The following is a 17,799-nucleotide window of genomic DNA, read 5'->3' on the forward strand; positions in this document are numbered from 1 at the left end:
TATGTTGAATCGAACAAACTGAACTTGCTCCACTGAAAGAGATTCCTCAATCTTTGCCCATCCCCGGAAGTCGTTCCAGTTTCTATTTATTTCATTGTATGTGGTGCGTACGTGTAAGCAATGTGGGATATAAATGTAGACAGATATGAACAAGATCAGCAGACAAGACGTCTTTCATACTCATTGGTTCTTTGAGTGAAGTCACGCAGGTAGAAAAAATAAAATAAATCACGACGCTTCTATCGCAACACGAGCGGTCGTCCTCAGGCGAAAACATCCAGACATTGTCGCGGCAGAAGTCACGTGAGCTACGGCACGTGACAAAGATAAGGTGACCCCCACCCCCGTGGCTCGCCCTGCTCAGCTGAGCATTGTTTTAATGTGGTGGGCTCACGCGAAATTAATTTCTGGAAGACGAAGGTACTTTCAAAACCCACTGGCTAAACTCTTTTATATAAGTGTTGTGTCCTTAACTAACGACACGTAGACGTCTGGTTGAGGCAACGCGTTTATTATAACTCTTTTGAACTCTGCTCTACACACTACTGTACCACGAAGGAGTACGGCCCCTTCCACTTGATAGCCTGCGGGAGTGACAGCCTCCCTTCTATCGCAGCCTGCACACTCCGGGCTCTGCTACACACGGGTCCCCTAGCCCGGCGTTAAGGGAAGACTGGACGACCCGTCCCAGCCAGGGTACGGGAGCTCACCTCTGGTCCGCTACAACCCGGCTCTAACAAGAGCCTCGGTTGAGGGTCCCTGGGTGCTGGTCCAGTCTTCAGGTCTTCGGATGTCTTCAGGCTTGAGTTGGTGAACACTGCCCGGCCGGTCCAGGGGGCCGGGCTTTTAACCCCAGGTCGGGGTCACCCCTCCCCTCCTGAACCACCAACCCCCCCTCCCAGAACCTTCTGGAAGGTCTTATCTTAAGGGGCCTTAGAGACGGGTGGGGGGGTCAGGGATGTTATTCTCGGGTCACGGGGGTGGGGGCGGGGGTTTACTTTGGTCGACCCGTACACACCTCACTCTCTCTCGGCTGCCCCCTGTTGACCCGTGAACGTGGTGGCAGGTCAGCTGACAGCGCCTTGTTATGGCGCTTACGCACAACTTCGTGACTAACGCTGCACGTTCCGTCGTTTTCATGCAGGGGGCGCTGCAAACCTACGCGTCCCCTGCATGAACGATGGAGGCGCAGGGACAGACGTTCGATCGCATTGGAATCAATTTGCGGACGGCGGTCTTCTCGCACGGCCAGCTCTGTGTCGCCTCATCTGGATCCCGCGATCCCAACCAGGTGAAAGTTCGCATCGAACCAAACCACCGGCAAATCCATCTACTTAATGACGCGAGAAAATTCACACGAAATATCGCTTTCAATTAATAAGCTTTTAATGAAGAAATACAATTATCTAATTCAAAATAATACAATTCAAAGTTGTTTCATTTTAAAACTTCAAAACGGAGCATCGGGAGCTTGCGTGGAGGCGTCGTTCGTGTGCAATTTTTTTCGTGACTTTCCTGGCCCCAGGCCGTAAATGGTTGTGAGGGGCACCGCAGGCGATCTGGCTTGCTTCAAGCCATGGTTGTGAACATCCATACGTTAATCAGCAAGGACCATTTCTTGTCCTAATTCGAGAAAATCTACATCAACACGTAATACAAAATTATAATTCGTGTTGTAGAGAATGTATCTCCTCTACGTGTAACTTTTGAGTGGTATGCCTTGTAACTGATGAATGATCCGAGTGTGCTCCCTATTTCAAAGACAATGAGTTGCTCCAGAGGGAGAAGCTTCCTGAAACATAAAATACCCTTTGACCTGTATCACAAGAACAATGAGTCTCACCTGAGTTATCTGTACAGGTTACTTCCAAAACACACACTTTGTCTTAACATCACTTATTCAATGTTTGACCGTTTTACACAAAATGTTACATGTACGCACACAATCAGACAAGTATTCATTCTAAATTATTGACAGGCATATGAACAAAATTGAATTGCAGGTGCACCCCAAGCCTGTTCCCACCCCTCCCCCCTGCTTCTGTGTATATGCAAGATGTGCTGTTTTGAGCTGCCGCAAGATGAGCTGCCACTCTCCTTTTGCTCCCCCCCCCCCAACCTTATTTCCTATTTAAGCTTCTGTTCACCTCTCTCTTCTTGCCTCTCCGTCTTTCCTACTGACCATGTACCTCGTATTTTCACTCTGTCTATGCTGGTTTGTGCAATCCAGAAGTTGAACACGAAATTTAACACTCCTGAAATTCGTGGTCCGCCAGGAAGTGTCTGTGTTGTTGGCCTGACTGGTTGTGCTTCACAATGTTTTTTAGGTTTGTTAAATTCTCGTCTCTCAGCTTTTTTACCTCCATGATTTGTTCTTGCCATGATTTGTTCTTGACACCTGATGAAGATCTCTTGTGTTGTGATCTAAACGTCGTGATTTTGTTTTAATATAATTTTATTGTATTTCTACATACGTGACTTTACCGAAAAAAACAATGAGTAAGGTTACATCGCATTAACAAGAAGCTGTTTAAAAAATATATGCACCGTCTGCTTAACAGTGTATGTACAACATACTATTGCGCCAAAACGAGTATGCCATTGCACGCTGGCGTCTGGGACAAAATGTATCAAATTCTAAACATTACCTACAAACTACACAACCAAGATGCCACATCAACCATCACCCCCTACTGACAGGCTCTTGTCCACATGCAGGCCAGTGCAGGGCCACCACCTTGTGCCACACAGGGGCAGCTGCTATTTGGGGGTGCTCTTCGAGTGTTTGAGACAAGATACGATACAAAACTCCGAATTGCCAGAGGCGATTAAGCAACCACCATATAATTGGAATAATTAGAACCTTGTGAATGCTTGGGAGCTTATTGACTCTCGCTCATGGTTAGAGATCTACCCAACCCACAGGTCCACAAAGACTGGCCGCTCTTACCCTGCAGGTTGAACCTAGGAATTGAGTGTTCAACTTTATTGTTGTCATTACAGGCCTGTGACAAAGGTGCATCTATTGGAGCGACATCGTCTCAAGCTTACACATCTAACAGGTCTCCATTTGACTTTGTATTGTCTCGGAGGAAGTCCACCCACACCTCCACTTCCACAAACTGCTGAGAATTGCCTCGCTCTGCCTCACAGTCAGAATTCTCCTCCTGCTTCACGTTTCCTCCATTAATGTGTCGGTCCGACTTTGGAGTTAAATAATCTTCACATTTTACCTTCACTTCTTCGCTCTTCACCATCACTTGTTCATATTTCACCTCTATACCTTTAAAAGTGTGCAAGCTTGGATTTTCTTCCGGTTCTTGTTTCATGAGGGATGGGCTCATTGCGCCACTTTGACTTCCACAAGCTGATTTCAGACTCCACTCCTTGTGGGTCTTCTGATGCTTGTGAGTTCTCTGGTGTACATGAAGATTTGATGACTTTGCAAACGCCTTCCCACACACACTGCACTTGAAGGGTTTCTCTCCCATGTGTGTTCTCTGGTGTACATGAAGATTTGAAGAAAGTGTAAACGCCATCCCACACACACTGCACTTGAAGGGTTTCTCTCCTGTGTGTGTTCTCTGGTGTTTTTTAAGAGTAGATGAATGTGCAAACGCCTTCCCACACACACTGCACTTGAATGGTTTCTCTCCTGTGTGTGTACTCTGGTGTTTTTTAAGAGTAGATGAATGTGCAAATGCCTTCCCACACACACTGCACTTGAAGGGTTTCTCTCCTGTGTGTGTACTCTGGTGTGTTATAAGAACAGATGAACGTGCGAACGCCTTCCCACACACACTGCACTTGAAGGGTTTCTCTCCTGTGTGTGTACTCTGGTGTGTTATAAGAACAGATGAACGTGCAAACGCCTTCCCACACACACTGCACTTGAAGGGTTTCTCTCCCGTGTGTGTTCTCCGGTGTGTTACAAGAGCAGATGAACATGTAAACGCCTTCCCACACACACTGCACTTGAAGGGCTTCTCTCCCGTGTGTGTTCTCTGGTGTTTTACAAGATTTGGTGACTGTGAAAACGCCTTCCAACACACACTGCACTTGAAGGGTTTCTCTCCCGTGTGTGTTCTCTGGTGTGTTACAAGAGCAGATGAATCTGTAAACGCCTTCTCACACACACTGCACTTGAAGGGTTTCTCTCCCGTGTGAGTTCTCCGGTGTGCTTGAAGATGTGGTGACTGTGCAAACGCCTTCGGACACACACTGCACTTGAAGGGTTTCTTTCCCGTATGTGTTCTCTGGTGTGTTACAAGAGCAGATGAATGTGCAAACGCCTTCCCACACACACTGCACTTGAAGGGTTTCTCTCCCGTGTGTGTTCTCTGGTGTACTTGCAGATGTGGCGACTGTGCAAACGCCTTCCCACATACACTGCACTTGAAGGGTTTCTTTCCCGTATGTGTTCTCTGGTGTGTTACAAGAGCAGATGAATGTGCAAACGCCTTCCCACACACACTGCACTTGAAGGGTTTCTCTCCCGTGTGTGTTCTCTGGTGCCGTGTCAAATTTCCAGTACGATCCGTGCTGTATGCACGCCGGTCACATTGTTGTCTTTTTGCACCGAGCCGCGCCGAGTGCCTTTGCTCCATCAGACAAATACTGCAGAGGAAGCGACAGCTGCAGACAGAAAAAAAGAATATAAACACCATCTACACGTCAGTATCGATGCACAGAGGAATGCATACACACAGTAACACGTGACTAACACGTCTATACTTCTTCATAGATTCATGTTATAGTGAAAAAGTGTCCCAAATTCATCACACGGGCTGTTATGGCACACAATGAGAGGGCAAATGGTTATAAACGTGCCTGGAAGCCCTGGTATCTTCAAAATGAATGTTAACCCAAAACTCCGAGCACACAATTTCGGATGTCTGGCTTCAAAAGGAATATTTCTGAAAGCTAAATTCAGCTGACATAGCAAAGAGTGTTGAAAATAATACTATTCGTGTTATGCCGAAATGCATAAATGAATGTTAAATCGCAACTTAGAGGTGTGAAACCAGGCACAGATGTCCTTGAATACTGGGATGAACAGTTCCGACTTCAGCTGCACGTGTGCTGTGATAACTTCCTGACTCCATTCTTACGAAGAGTTGCAGAGAAAAAACTAAAATAAACTGTTTTGATATAAGACCTGTGCTCAATAGAGTTAATAGACTTTACTGCAAATACAAACTTGACACTGTCACACTCAGAGGTGGAGCCAGGATTTTCAGTTAGGGGGGGCAACCCCTTCGATCGGACTGTTGGGGGGGCACGTGCCACCCCAACCCCACTGGCTCCACCACTGTCACGCACTGGCATGGTTCACAGGTGGTGGTGTGTCCAGACTCATGCCTGGCCACGTTCACCTGCTCAGAATTAATAGTTCCTCATTCCACCAAGTAATTCATTGAGGATCAATCAACACAGCCGAGGCTGCGTGTCTCTCTCTCTCTCCCCGTGGTCGCGTGGATTTCCCTCCCGATCCCCGGGTTTCCCCTCCACATGTAGAGAGTGAACACCGCCACGCGTCCAGAGTGAACACCGCCACGCGCCCAGAGTGAACACCGCAAGGCACCCAGAGTGAACACCGCCGCGCGTCCAGAGTGAACAGCACCAAGGGTCTAGAGTGAACACCGTCACGCGTCTAGAGTGAACACCGCCGCGTGTCTAGAGTGAACACCGCCACACGTCTAAACTGAACACTGCCACGTGTCTAGAGTGAACACTGCCACACGTCTAAACTGAACACTGCCACGTGTCTAAACTGAACACTGCCACGTGTCTAGAGTGAACACCGCCACGCGCCCAGAGTGAACACTGCCACGCGTCTAGAGTGAACACCGCCACACGTCTAAACTGAACACTGCCACGTGTCTAGAGTGAACACTGCCACACGTCTAGACTGAACACTGCCACGTGTCTAGAGTGAACACTGCCACACGTCTAGAGTGAACACTGCCACACGTCTAGAGTGAACACCGCCACGTGTCTAGAGTGAACACCGCCACGCGTCTAGAGTGAACACTGCCACACGTCTAGAGTGAACACCGCCACGCGTCTAGAGTGAACACCGCCACGTGTCTAGAGTGAACACCGCCACGCGTCTAGAGTGAACACCGCCACGTGTCTAGAGTGAACACCGCCACGCGCCCAGAGTGAACTCCGCCACACGTCTAGAGTGAACACCGCCACGCGTCTAGAGTGAACACCGCCACGCTGTTGACGAGCCTCACCTTGTGTTGTGGGCAGGTTGCGTCTGAAAACAAAAGCGGTACAGCAGCTCAAGCGGGCTTGGCCTGGTAAAAAAGAATGAAATAAAAACTGCGTGAATATGTAAAAGTAAAACAAAGTGACAAAGTGGCGAGCCGTGTGAAGACAAATTAAACTTAAGCGAGAGAATTGAAGCAAACGCGATCAGGCGAGGGCAGGAAGCAAGGCCCCGCGTGCCTAGGCTAGGCCCCGTGCTGTAAAGTTCAAACCTGGACATCGCTTCCATGCTCGCTGCTACTCAATTGACATCCCTACGAGAGAGAGAGCGAGGCTTTACCTCGGTAAACAAAAACAACCCCCACCACAACAACCACCACAACAACCACCACAACAACAACCACCACAACAACCACCACAACAACAACCACCACCACAACCACAACCGCGATGAGAATTTCTCACCTCGGATTTCAGTGCACGGCGGAGCAGCAGCTTCCTGTTACTTCGTGACGTCACGCAGCAGCAGGAGTTGACATGACGTCACTTGCGGGGTACAAAACACTCCCCTCCCACAATGAGCGGCTCTGTGGGCGTGGGTGCCGAACCCGTCGCAATAAACTCGCGATGGCTTTCATGAATATATTATGTTAATGAGCCGCCAGTCACCGGGAGTAGCTTTGCCCAAACAAGGATTCTACTTGAACAGGTAATGGAAGTGACCCAGGCAGATGTGACGTCACGCTCAAGGGCGCAGTGGACCGGGTGGGATGAATACCTTGGTGACATGACGTCACTAGCGAGGTACACCTCCCCCTGGCGTTTCACGCCGATGAGGTAATGCTGAGTGGTGACGTCACAGAGCGGGGTTGGAGTTGTTGATTTAGATACATTTTCCCTTGCTCCCTCCCTTGATCAGAGACCCCTTGGGTGTGTGAGCTCAGCAACAACTGTGTGTGTGTACACTGTGTGTACGTGTACACTGTGTGTGTACACTGTGTGTGTGTACACTCTGTGTGTGTACACACTGTGTGTGTACGTACACTGTGTGTGTGTACGTACACACTGTATGTGTGTACACACTGTATGTGTATACACACACAGTGTATACACACACACTGTGTGTGTACGTACACACTGTGTGTGTACGTACACACACACTGTGTGTGTGTACACTGTGTGTGTGTACACTGTGTGTGTGTACACTGTGTGTGTGTACACTGTGTGTGTGTACACTGTGTGTGTACACTGTGTGTGTGTACACACTGTGGGGGGCCCAGTCATCTAAGTCAGTCGACCAAAGGCATTTTTTCATCAATTTATTATTTTCCAAAAAAAATTGTTTTCAATTTACATAACTTTACCGAAAGAACCAAGAATACGGTAGCGCATTCTCTATTTATTGCAGAGATTCAAGGTTCAACACCGACAGACAGACCTGGCTACCCCAGTAACAGTCACCAAAATATGCACAGTCTGCTTAACGGCGGCTATAAAACATAGCGTTTTGTCATTCACAACGCGCAGGTCATTGCATATTTGTGTCAGGGTCAAAATTGGGGTAATTCCAAACATTATCCAGAAACTACACAACGGAGATGGCGCTCCAATGATCGCCCCCTACCGACAGACTCATGTCCACGTGCAGGCCGGTGCAGGGCCACCTTGTGCCACACAGGGGCAGCTGCCACTTGGGGGGGGGGGTCCTTCGCTTGTTTGAGATGAGATTCGATACGAAACACCGAGTTGCCGAGGCAATTAGGCAAGCGACTTATGAGTGCAAATATGATGTTGGTAACGTAGTGAATGCTTGGGAGCTTCATTGTCTCTCGCTCCTGCTGACAGATGTACCCAGCCCACAGCTCCACAGATACCAGCCGCTCCTCCTGTGCAGGTTCAGCTACGTACAGTGCAAAAGAAGTTCCAGAAACACACAGAGACTCACACAGAGACCAACAGATTAGCATGGTTGGCTACGTATGGTGCGAAATAAGTTCAACGTACACACAGAGACTCGGAGCAAGTTTGAGTCGCGTGCAGTCGTGGGCCATGAAAGTTGAATTGGCGCATGTTGCTACTGACAGTATTTGAATACGGTTGGAAAGACGGTGATAGAGACACACACAGAGACTGACAAGAGAAAGGTGGACAGACACAGACAAGAGGAAGACAGAAAGAAAGATACAGAGATGACAGAGACACAGTCAGCGAGAGAGACACAGAGGGGAACAGAGACACAGATGGACAGAGAGATGTTGAATCGAACAAACTTAACTCGCTCCATTGAAAGATATTCCTCAATCTTTGCCCATCCCCGGAAGTCGTACCAGTTTCTATTTATTTCATTGTATGTGGTGTGTGCGTGTAAGCAATGTGGGATTTCAATGTAGACAGATATGAACAAGATCAGCAGACAAGACGTCTTTGATACTCTTTGGTTCTTTGAGTGAAGTCACGCAGGTAGAAAAAAATAAAATAAATCACGACGTTTCTATCGCAACACGAGTGGTCGTCCTCAGGCGAAAACATCCAGACATTGTCGCGGCAGAAGTCACGTGAGCTACGGCACGTCGCAAAGATAAGGTGACCCCCCACCCCCGTGGCTCGCCCTGCTCAGCTGAGCATTGTTTTAATGCGGTGGGCTCACGCGAAATAGATTTCTGGAAGACGAAGGTACTTTCAAAACCCACTGGCTAAACTCTTTTATATAAGTGTTGTGTCCTTAACTAACCACACGTAGACGTCTGGTTGAGGCAACGCGTTTATTATAACTATTTTGAACTCGGCTCTACACACTACTGTACCACGAAGGTGTACGGCCCCTTCCACTTGATAGCCTACGCGAGTGACAGCCTCCCTTCTATCGCAGCCTGCACACTCCGGGCTCTGCTACCCACGGGTCCCTTAGCCCGGCGTTAAGGGAAGACAGGATGACCCGTCCCAGCCAGGGTACGGGAGCTCACCTCTGGTCCGCTACAACCCGGCTCTGGCGAGAGCTCGGAGAGGGTCCCCGGGTGCTGGTCCAGTCTTCAGGTCTTCGGATGTCTTCAGGCTTGAGTTGGTGAACACTGCCCGGCCGGTCCAGGGGGCCGGGCTTTTAACCCCAGGTCGGGGTCACCCCTCCCCTCCTGATCCCCCCCCCCTCCCAGAACCTTCTGGAAGGTCTTATCTTAAGGGGCCTTCGGGACCGGTGGGGGGTCAGGGGTGTTAGTCTCCGGTCACAGGGGGGGGCCGGGGGTTTAACCTTTGGTCGACCTCTACGGACCTCGCTCTCTCGGCTGCCCACTGTTGACCTGTGAACGTGGTGGCAGGTCAGCTTACAGTGCCTTGTTATGGCGCTTACGCACAACTTCGTGACTAACGCTGCACATTGTCGTTTTCATGCAGGGGGCGCTGCAAACCTACACGCTCCCTGCATGAATGATGGAGGTGCAGGGACAGACGTTCGATCGCGTTGGAATCGATCTGCAGATGGCGGTCTTCTCGCACGGCCAGCTCTGTCGCCTCATCTCGATCCCGCGATCCCGACCAAGTGAAAGTCCGCATCTAACCGGACCCCCGGCAAAGCCATCTACTTAACGACGAGAGAAAATTCACACAAAATATCTTTTCAATGAAGAAGCTTTTAATGAATAAATACAATTAACTAATTCTAATGAGTGTTGTTGTGGAGAATGTATCTACTAGATGTGCTCTGCCTTGTAACCAAATACAAATCTGTACCAAAAATGCATTCCAAATGTGCTCTTAAAATTACCTTGCTATGAAGCAGATCAGCAGACACGACATCTTTCACTTATCGATCTCTCCACGAAACAAAGGAATGTTTTTCACAAACTATAACTAGCACAGCCTTCTGGGAGTGCATCATTGATTCAGTGCAAGCCACCTGTGGACTCTTATTGGAGCACAGCGTCTCAAGAGCAGCTGGGCTTGCTTCAACCGATAGTTTCGAACATCCTGACATTAATCAGCAAGGAGCATTTCTAGACCTAATTTGACAAAATCTACATCAACACGTAAGAAGATATTATAATTCGTGTTGTAGAGAATGTACCTCCTTTTCGTGTAACTTTTGAGTGGTATGCCTTGTAACTGATGAATGATCCGAGTGTGCTCCCTATTTCGAAGACAATGAGTTGCTCCAGAGGCAGACGCTTCCTGAAAACCCGAAAATACCCTTTGATCTGTATCACAAGAACAATGAGCCTCACCTGAGTTATCTGTACAGGTTACTTCCAAAACACACACTTTGTCCTAACATCAATTAATCAATGTTTGACCCTTATAGACAAAATGTTAGATGTACGCACACAATCAGACAAGTATTGATTCTAAATTATTGAGTCATTTTAACAAAATTTTATTACTGCACTTAAATATACTGCATCAGGTTACATCGCATTAACAAGAAGATATTTTAAAAACATATGCACCGTCTGCTAACAGTGTATGTACAACATACTAATGCGCCATTCAAAACGAGTAGGCCATTGCATGCTGGCGTTTGGGTCAAAATGGATCAAATTATAAACATTACCTACAAACTCCACAACTGAGATGCCACATCAACCATCGCCCCCTACTGACAGGCTCTTGTCCACATGCAGGCCGGTGCAGGGCCACCACCTTGTGCCACACAGGGGCAGCTGCTACTTGGGGGTGCTCTTCGAGTGTTTGAGACGAGATACGATACAAAACTCTGAATTGCCAGAGGCGATTAAGCAAACACCATATAATTGGAATTATTAGAACCTTGTGAATGCTTGGGAGCTTATTGGCTTTCGCTACTGGTAAGAGATCTACCCAACCCACAGGTCCACAAAGACTAGCCGCTCTTACCCTGAAGGTTGAACCCAGGAATTGAGTGTTCAACTTCATTCTTGTCATTAAAGGCCTGTGACAAAGGTGCATCTATTGCAGCAACATCGTCTCTGGCTTACACATTTACCGGGTCTCCATATGACTTTGCTTTGTCTCGGAGGAAGTCCACCCACACCTCCACTTCCATAAACTGCTGGGAATTGCCTCGCTCTGCCTCACAGTCAGAATTCTCCTCATGCTTCACGTTGAATCGATCGATGTGAAGGTCCGATTTTGGAGTTGAATCTTCATCTTCACATTTGACCTTCACTTCTTCACTCTTCACCATCACTTCTTCACATTTGACTTTCACTTCTTCGCTCTTCACCATCACTTCTTCAGATTTGACCTTCACTTCTTCACATTTCACCTTCACCTCTTCATATTTCACCTCGATACCTTTAAAAGTGTCCAAGCTGGGATTTTCTTCCGGTTCTTGATTCATGAGGGATGGGCTCATTGTGGCACTTTGACTGTCACAAGCTGATTTCAGAATCCACTCCTTGTGGGTCTTTTGATGCTTGTGAGTTCTCTTGTGTTTTTGAAGATGTGGTGACTGTGCAAACGCCTTCCCACACACACTGCACTTGAAGGGTTTCTCTCCCGTGTGTGTTCTCTGGTGTACATGAAGATTTGATGAACGTGTAAACGCCTTCCCACACACACTGCACTTGAAGGGTTTCTCTCCCGTGTGTGTTCTCTGGTGTTTTTGAAGAGTAGATGAAACTGAAAACGCCTTCCCGCACGGAGTGCACCTGAAGGGTTTCTCCACCGTGTGTGTTCTCTGGTGTGCAACAAGAGCAGATGAATCTGAAAACGCCTTCCCGCACGCACTGCACTTGAAGGGTTTCTCTCCCGTGTGTCTTCTCTGGTGTCTTACAAGAGTAGATGACTGTGCAAACGCCTTCCCACACACAGTACACTTGAAGGGTTTCTCTCCCATGTGTGTTCTCTGGTGTGTTACAAGAGTAGATGAATCTGAAAACGCCTTCTCACACACACTGCACTTGAAGGGTTTATCTCCCGTGTGTGTTCTCTGGTGTGCTACAAGAGTAGATGAAAGTGTAAACGCCTTCCCACACACACTGCACTTGAAGGGTTTCTCTCCCGTGTGTGTTCTCTGGTGTACATGAAGATTTGATGAATCTGAAAATGCCTTCCCACACACATTGCACTTTAAGGGTTTCTCTCCCGTGTGTGTTGTCTGGTGTTTTACAAGAGTAGATGAAAGTGTAAACGCCTTCCCACACACACGGCACTTGAACGGCTTCTCTCCTGTGTGAGTTCTTTGGTGCAAGGTCAAATTTCCAGTACGATCTGTGCTGTATGCACACCGGTCGCATTGATGCCTTTTTGCACTGAGCTGCGCCGAGTGCCTTTGCTCCATCAGACAAATTCTGCAGAGGAAGCAACAGAGGAAGCGTCAGCTGCAGAGAGAAAAAATTATATCAACAACATCTACACGTCAGTATCGATGCACAGAGGAATGCATACACACAGTAACACGTGACTTACACATCTATACTTATTCATATATTCATGATATAGCGAAAAAGTGTCCCAAATTCATCACACGGGCTGTTATGGCACACAATGAGAGGGCAAATGGTCATAAACGTGCCTGGAAGCCATCGAATCTTCAAAATTAATGTTAATACAAAACTCCGAGCACACAATTTCGGCTGTCTGGCTTCAAAAGGAATATTTAGGAAAGCTAAATTCAGCTGACATAGCAAAGGGTGTTGAAAATAATACTATGTGTTATGCAGAAATGCATAAATTAATGTTCAATCACAACGTAGAGGTGTGAAGCCAGGCACAGATGTCCTTGAATGCTGGGATGAACAGTTCCGACTTCAGCTGCACGTGTGCTGTGATAACTTCCTGACTCCATTCTTACAAAGATTTGCAGAGGAAAACAAAAATATAAACTACCGTTTTGATATAACCTCCGTGCTCAATAGAGTTAATAGACTTTACTGCAAATACAAACTTGACCCTGTCACACACTCAGAGGTGGAGCCAGGATTTTCAGGTAGGAGGGGCAACCCCTTCAGCAATGAAAAATGATAGTTGTTAGTCAGCAAGGAGTTGTTAGTCAGGAGTTGTTAGTAAGGAGTTGTTAGTAAGTAAGGACTTGTCCTATGCTTTTTATTGGACGCGGGTGATCGGCATCGCGCTCGCTGAAGGTGTTTGCCATCAGGGAAGTCGTGTACTGTATACGCAACTGAGCACAATTCTGAGTCGCTTGTAACTGCTTTGCCGTTAATTATTGCCAATTATGGACTCGGACTGTTGTCATCTCATAGAGTCCCTGGCACGTAATAATATGCCACACGGTGGCAGTGGGGGTTGCAAAATGCTGATTTATCTATATATATAAAAGCGAAATGTGTGGATGTGTCGGTTCGAAAGTGTTTAGCATACTTCCCAACATGCTACACACTTGAAATTTGGCATGTGGGTAGATTCCATACTGTACACAATGAAAAAAAGTATGAAAATATACTTTTGTATTTTGTATGACCATGAAGTTTGTGGCGTCAACCCGCAACACACCTGAGTTAAGCACTCTGGAATGCTTAGAGCTGTTCACAGCGTGCCAGGAGATTTTAGGTGGTGTTTCGCTCCTGGCCGATTAAGCCATTGTCTTCTCGGAGTTTCAATACATATCCGTGCGAAGAACGGGTACAACAGCTATATTAAATATGAAGCAGAACATTACATCTGTTTGTTTGTGTGTAGCAGCAAAACCTCTCCAACGCTGAGCTCTGGCGTCATGACATTTTCACAGCTTATGCTGTTTGGAATTTCTAAGTGAACGTGACTATTTTCAGCTCGACACGTCATTCCCTTTCCGAGTGGCAAAAATCGACCTTGTGTAGCAATGGATTAAGGTTAAGTTTCCTTGAGTGAAAACATTCGATTTAGGTAACTTGATTTGTTTCGGCTTTTTTTCTTTCTTGCAAGCATCAACATTTTAAAGGGTTTTTTCAGTGAAATATAAGGGAATATGAAATTTGAAATTTATCCAAGAGAAGAATCCAAGTCCCGAGCGAAGCCGGGTAGTGAAGCGAGTTACTAATAAACCCCAATGATCCGATCAAAATTAGGGATTTCGATCGGATCGTTGGGGGGCACGTGCCACCTCACCTCCACTGGCTCCACCACTGTCACACACTGGCATGGTTCACAGGTGGTGGTGTGTCCAGACCTACGCCTGGCCACCTTCACCTGCTCAGAATTCATGCTTCCTCACTCCAAGTAGAGTGAACACCGCCACGCGTCTAGAGTGAACACCGCCACGCGTCCAGAGTGAACACCGCCACGCATCTAGAGTGAACACGCAACGCTCCTAGAGTGAACACCGCCACGCGTCTAGAGTGAACACCTCCACGCGTCTAGACTGAACACCGCCACGCGTCTAGAGTGAACACCACCACACGTCTAGAGTGAACACCGCTGCGCATCTAGAGTGAACACCGCCACGCATCTAGAGTGAACACCGCCACGCATCTAGAGTGAACACCACCACACGTCTAGAGTGAACACCGCCGCACGTCTAGAGTGAACACCGCCACGTGTCTAGAGTGAACACCGCCACACGTCTAGACTGAACACTGCCACGCGTCTAGAGTGAAACTTAAGCAATATACTCTTTGGTTATTTCGGTAAAGTAACGTAGGGAAATTTAATTAATTAAATAATAACATACGTTTTGATTGCAACACAAGCAATCATCATCAGGTACAAATGAAAGAGAAAACAAACCTAGTAAACTTAGAAACGTATTGCAATACAACACAGAGAGACGGCTAACATAACAGTCAACGCCCCACCTGGATGATAACGTTCTTCCAAAGATTGCTCAATTTGAGAGAGAGACAAAACACAGCCACAGAGACACATAGAAAGAGAGAGAGATAACACAGAGACACACAGAGAGAGATACACACATAGGCACACAGAGAAACAACGCCTCTGTGTCGAGGCCTTAAATAGAGAGGGGGGGGGGGGGTAGAGAAATTAGCATGTCAATGCAAGGCCGTAGCCATGGAGTCAACATTGGGGGGGACCAAATCTTCCAGGGGGTCGGGGATCTGGGGCCTCCCCCCCCCCCCCCAGAATAAAATTAAATTTGAAAACTAATTGCCTGCAATTTCCTGCTTAAAATATTTAACAATTTCACTAACACATGGGATGGAATTTTTTTAATCTGATACAATGTCTAATATTGTATTGTATTACATTGCTCTGTTTTATCTTTTTTACCTTTTCTTGTTTCATAGTATGTAATGGCAGAGATTAGTGATTCATAAAGTACAACGCAATCATATAAACAGAAATCTATGCATTGTTATATGAAGACAAGTCCAGATTTTGTGGCCAAGGTTTAGCAAATTGTTTTTATTAACATAGCATAGCAATTATTATATATTTATTTTGCATTATATTGGGGGGGACAGTTTGAGCATATTTGATTATTGGGGGGATGTGTCCCCCAATATATATTATAATTATTATAACATATTATAATTACGGCCTTGTGTCAATGAGAGATTTGGAGCTTTGGTGACTGCAGGAAATAATAATAACACGAGCACACAGAGAGAGAGAAAGCACACTTAATCAAACTGAGTACAATTAGGAAATGTAATGCAATGTAACACAGAGTCGTCAACACACAATGAACGCATAGCCTGGTTCTTTACGTTCATCCAAAGATTGCTCAACTAAGCAAGATAATTCAAGCAAACGCGATCAGGCAAGGGCAGAAGGCAAGGCCCCTCGTGGCTAGGCCCCACGCTGTAAAGTTCCAACCTGGACATCGCTTCCATGCTCCCTGCTACTCAATTGACATCCCTACGAGAGCGAGGCTCTACCTCGGTAAACAACCACCACCACCACAACAACCACCACAACAACCACCACAACAACCGCGATGAGAATTTCTCACCTCGGATTTCAGTGCATGGGCGGAGCAGCAGCTTCCTGTTATCTCGCGACTTCACGCGGCAGGTGACATGACGTCACTTGTGGGGAACAGAAACACTCGCCTCCCGCAAAGCGCGGATCTGTACCTTAAATAATGTTAATGAGCCCGTCCCATACGTGGAGGGATGGGGCGTGGGTGCTGAACCGGTCGCAAAAAATTCGCGACGGCTTTCATGAATGCATTATGTTAATGAGCGGGCAGTCACAGGGCGTAGCTTTGCCCAAATAAGGATTGGCACCGGAACAGAAATCGGCAGCGGCCGAACGGAGGTGACGTCACACCCAAGAGAGCAGTGGTTGGGGGTGGGCGACATGACGTCACTAGCGAGGCCCACCGCCCCCTGGCGTTTGACGCCGATGAGGTCACGCTGAGCGGTGACGTCAGAGAGCGGGGTCAGAGTTCAAGTTTGTTGACAGAAGGGGCGCGGCAGTGACGTGGGGAGCGCTGCGCTCCCGACCAGCCGGGTTCCATTCCCGCTCGTGGCCAACACCGCCAGTGACGATTTTCTGAACCGGTCCTGAGGCTCCCCTACGTCGACTCGGCCTAAAACGAGTACCCGGTGCGGTGTGTAGTAAACATCGCCACTAGGGAGACAAAGGCGGCCGGGCGTGGTGTTGGCCACCCACCCCCTCGTGCGCCGTCCCACCCTTAATAGGTGCTCGCTAACAGCACTTGCCCCTACATTCTGTCCAGGCTATATGGGGGATCTTTGTCTTTGTGTTAGGTGCTCACTAACAGCACTTGCCCCAACATTCTGTCCAAGCTATACGGGGATCTTTGTGTTAGGTGCTCGCTAACAGCACTTGCCCCAACATTATTTCCTGGCTATATGGCGGGTCTTTGTGTTAGGTGCTCACTAACAGCACTTGCCCCAACATTCTGTCCAAGCTATACGGGGGATCTTTGTCTTTGTGTGTTGGGAGCAAGTTTGAGTGGCGTGTAGCCGTGGGAGCTGAACGCGCGCCTGCTGCTACTGACAGTCGTTGACTACGGTTGGACAGACGCTGATAGACAGACAAGACAGGTGGACAGACACAAACAAGAGGAACACAGAGACAGAGAAAGATAGACAGAGAGACACAGGCAGAGAGAGAAACAGAGGGAAACAGAGACACAGACGGACAGAGAGATGTTGAACAAACTTAACTCGCTCCATTGAAAGAGATTCCTCAATCTTTGCCCATCTCCGGAAGTCGTTCCAGTTTCTATTTAGTTCATTGTGTGTGGTGTGTATGTGTAAGCAATGTGAGATATCGATGTACACAGATATGAACAAGATCAGCAGACGACGTATTTCATACTCATTGGTTCTTTCGGCAAAGTCACGTAGGTAGAAAAAATAAAATAATAAAAATAATAAATCACGACGTTTCGATCGAAACACGAGCGGTCGTCCTCAGGTGAAAACATCCAGACATTGTCGCGGCAGAAGTCACGTGAGCTACGGCACGTGACAAAGATAAGGTGACCCCCCCTCTCCCCCGCCGTGGCTCACCCCGCTCAGCTGAGCATCGTTTTAATGCGGTGGGCTCACGCGAAATTGATTTCTGTAAGACGAAGGTACTTTGAAAACCCACTGGCTAAACTATTTTCTATAAGTGCACAACTTCATCTGTGATGAACGCTGCACTTTCCATCGTTTTCATGCAGGGGGCACTGCAAACCTACACGCTCCCTGCATGAACGATGGAGGCGCAAGGACAGACGTTCGATCGCGTTGGAAT

General features: G+C 47.5%; 3 protein-coding genes across 4 annotated transcripts in view; all 3 read right to left on the minus strand.

Annotated features, from left to right (window-relative positions):
* The window catches only part of LOC116957218 (uncharacterized), a 60,929-nt gene that overhangs the window by 37,775 nt on the left and 5,355 nt on the right, over positions 1–17,799 (minus strand). The window lies entirely within an intron of this gene.
* The window catches only part of LOC142906835 (uncharacterized), a 129,584-nt gene continuing 113,153 nt past the window's right edge, over positions 1,369–17,799 (minus strand). The window contains exons 1-3 of one of the 2 annotated variants that reach the window (XM_076055459.1): positions 6,682–6,827; positions 6,243–6,305; positions 1,369–4,635 (exon numbers count right to left, since the gene is read on the minus strand). In XM_076055459.1, coding sequence (XP_075911574.1) covers positions 3,048–4,607 — 1,560 coding nt within the window. In that variant the 5' untranslated portion in view covers positions 4,608–4,635; positions 6,243–6,305; positions 6,682–6,827 and the 3' untranslated portion in view covers positions 1,369–3,047. Of the gene's footprint in view, positions 4,636–6,242; positions 6,306–6,681; positions 6,828–17,799 lie in introns of those variants that run through there. The other variant, XM_076055460.1, reaches the window with a different exon arrangement.
* Positions 10,564–16,620, minus strand: LOC116957270 (uncharacterized). The gene is made up of 2 exons (XM_076055502.1): positions 16,037–16,620; positions 10,564–12,476 (listed from the first exon to the last, which is right to left on the minus strand). Exon 2 carries the CDS (start codon positions 12,464–12,466, stop codon positions 11,156–11,158), a length of 1,311 nt encoding a protein of 436 aa, XP_075911617.1. The 5' UTR covers positions 12,467–12,476; positions 16,037–16,620; the 3' UTR covers positions 10,564–11,155.

The sequence above is a fragment of the Petromyzon marinus genome, chromosome 71 (genome assembly GCF_048934315.1).
Source record: "Petromyzon marinus isolate PM22_M1 ecotype Great Lakes invasive population chromosome 71, UKy_Petmar_22M1.pri1.0, whole genome shotgun sequence".
Lineage (NCBI taxonomy): Eukaryota > Metazoa > Chordata > Hyperoartia > Petromyzontiformes > Petromyzontidae > Petromyzon > Petromyzon marinus.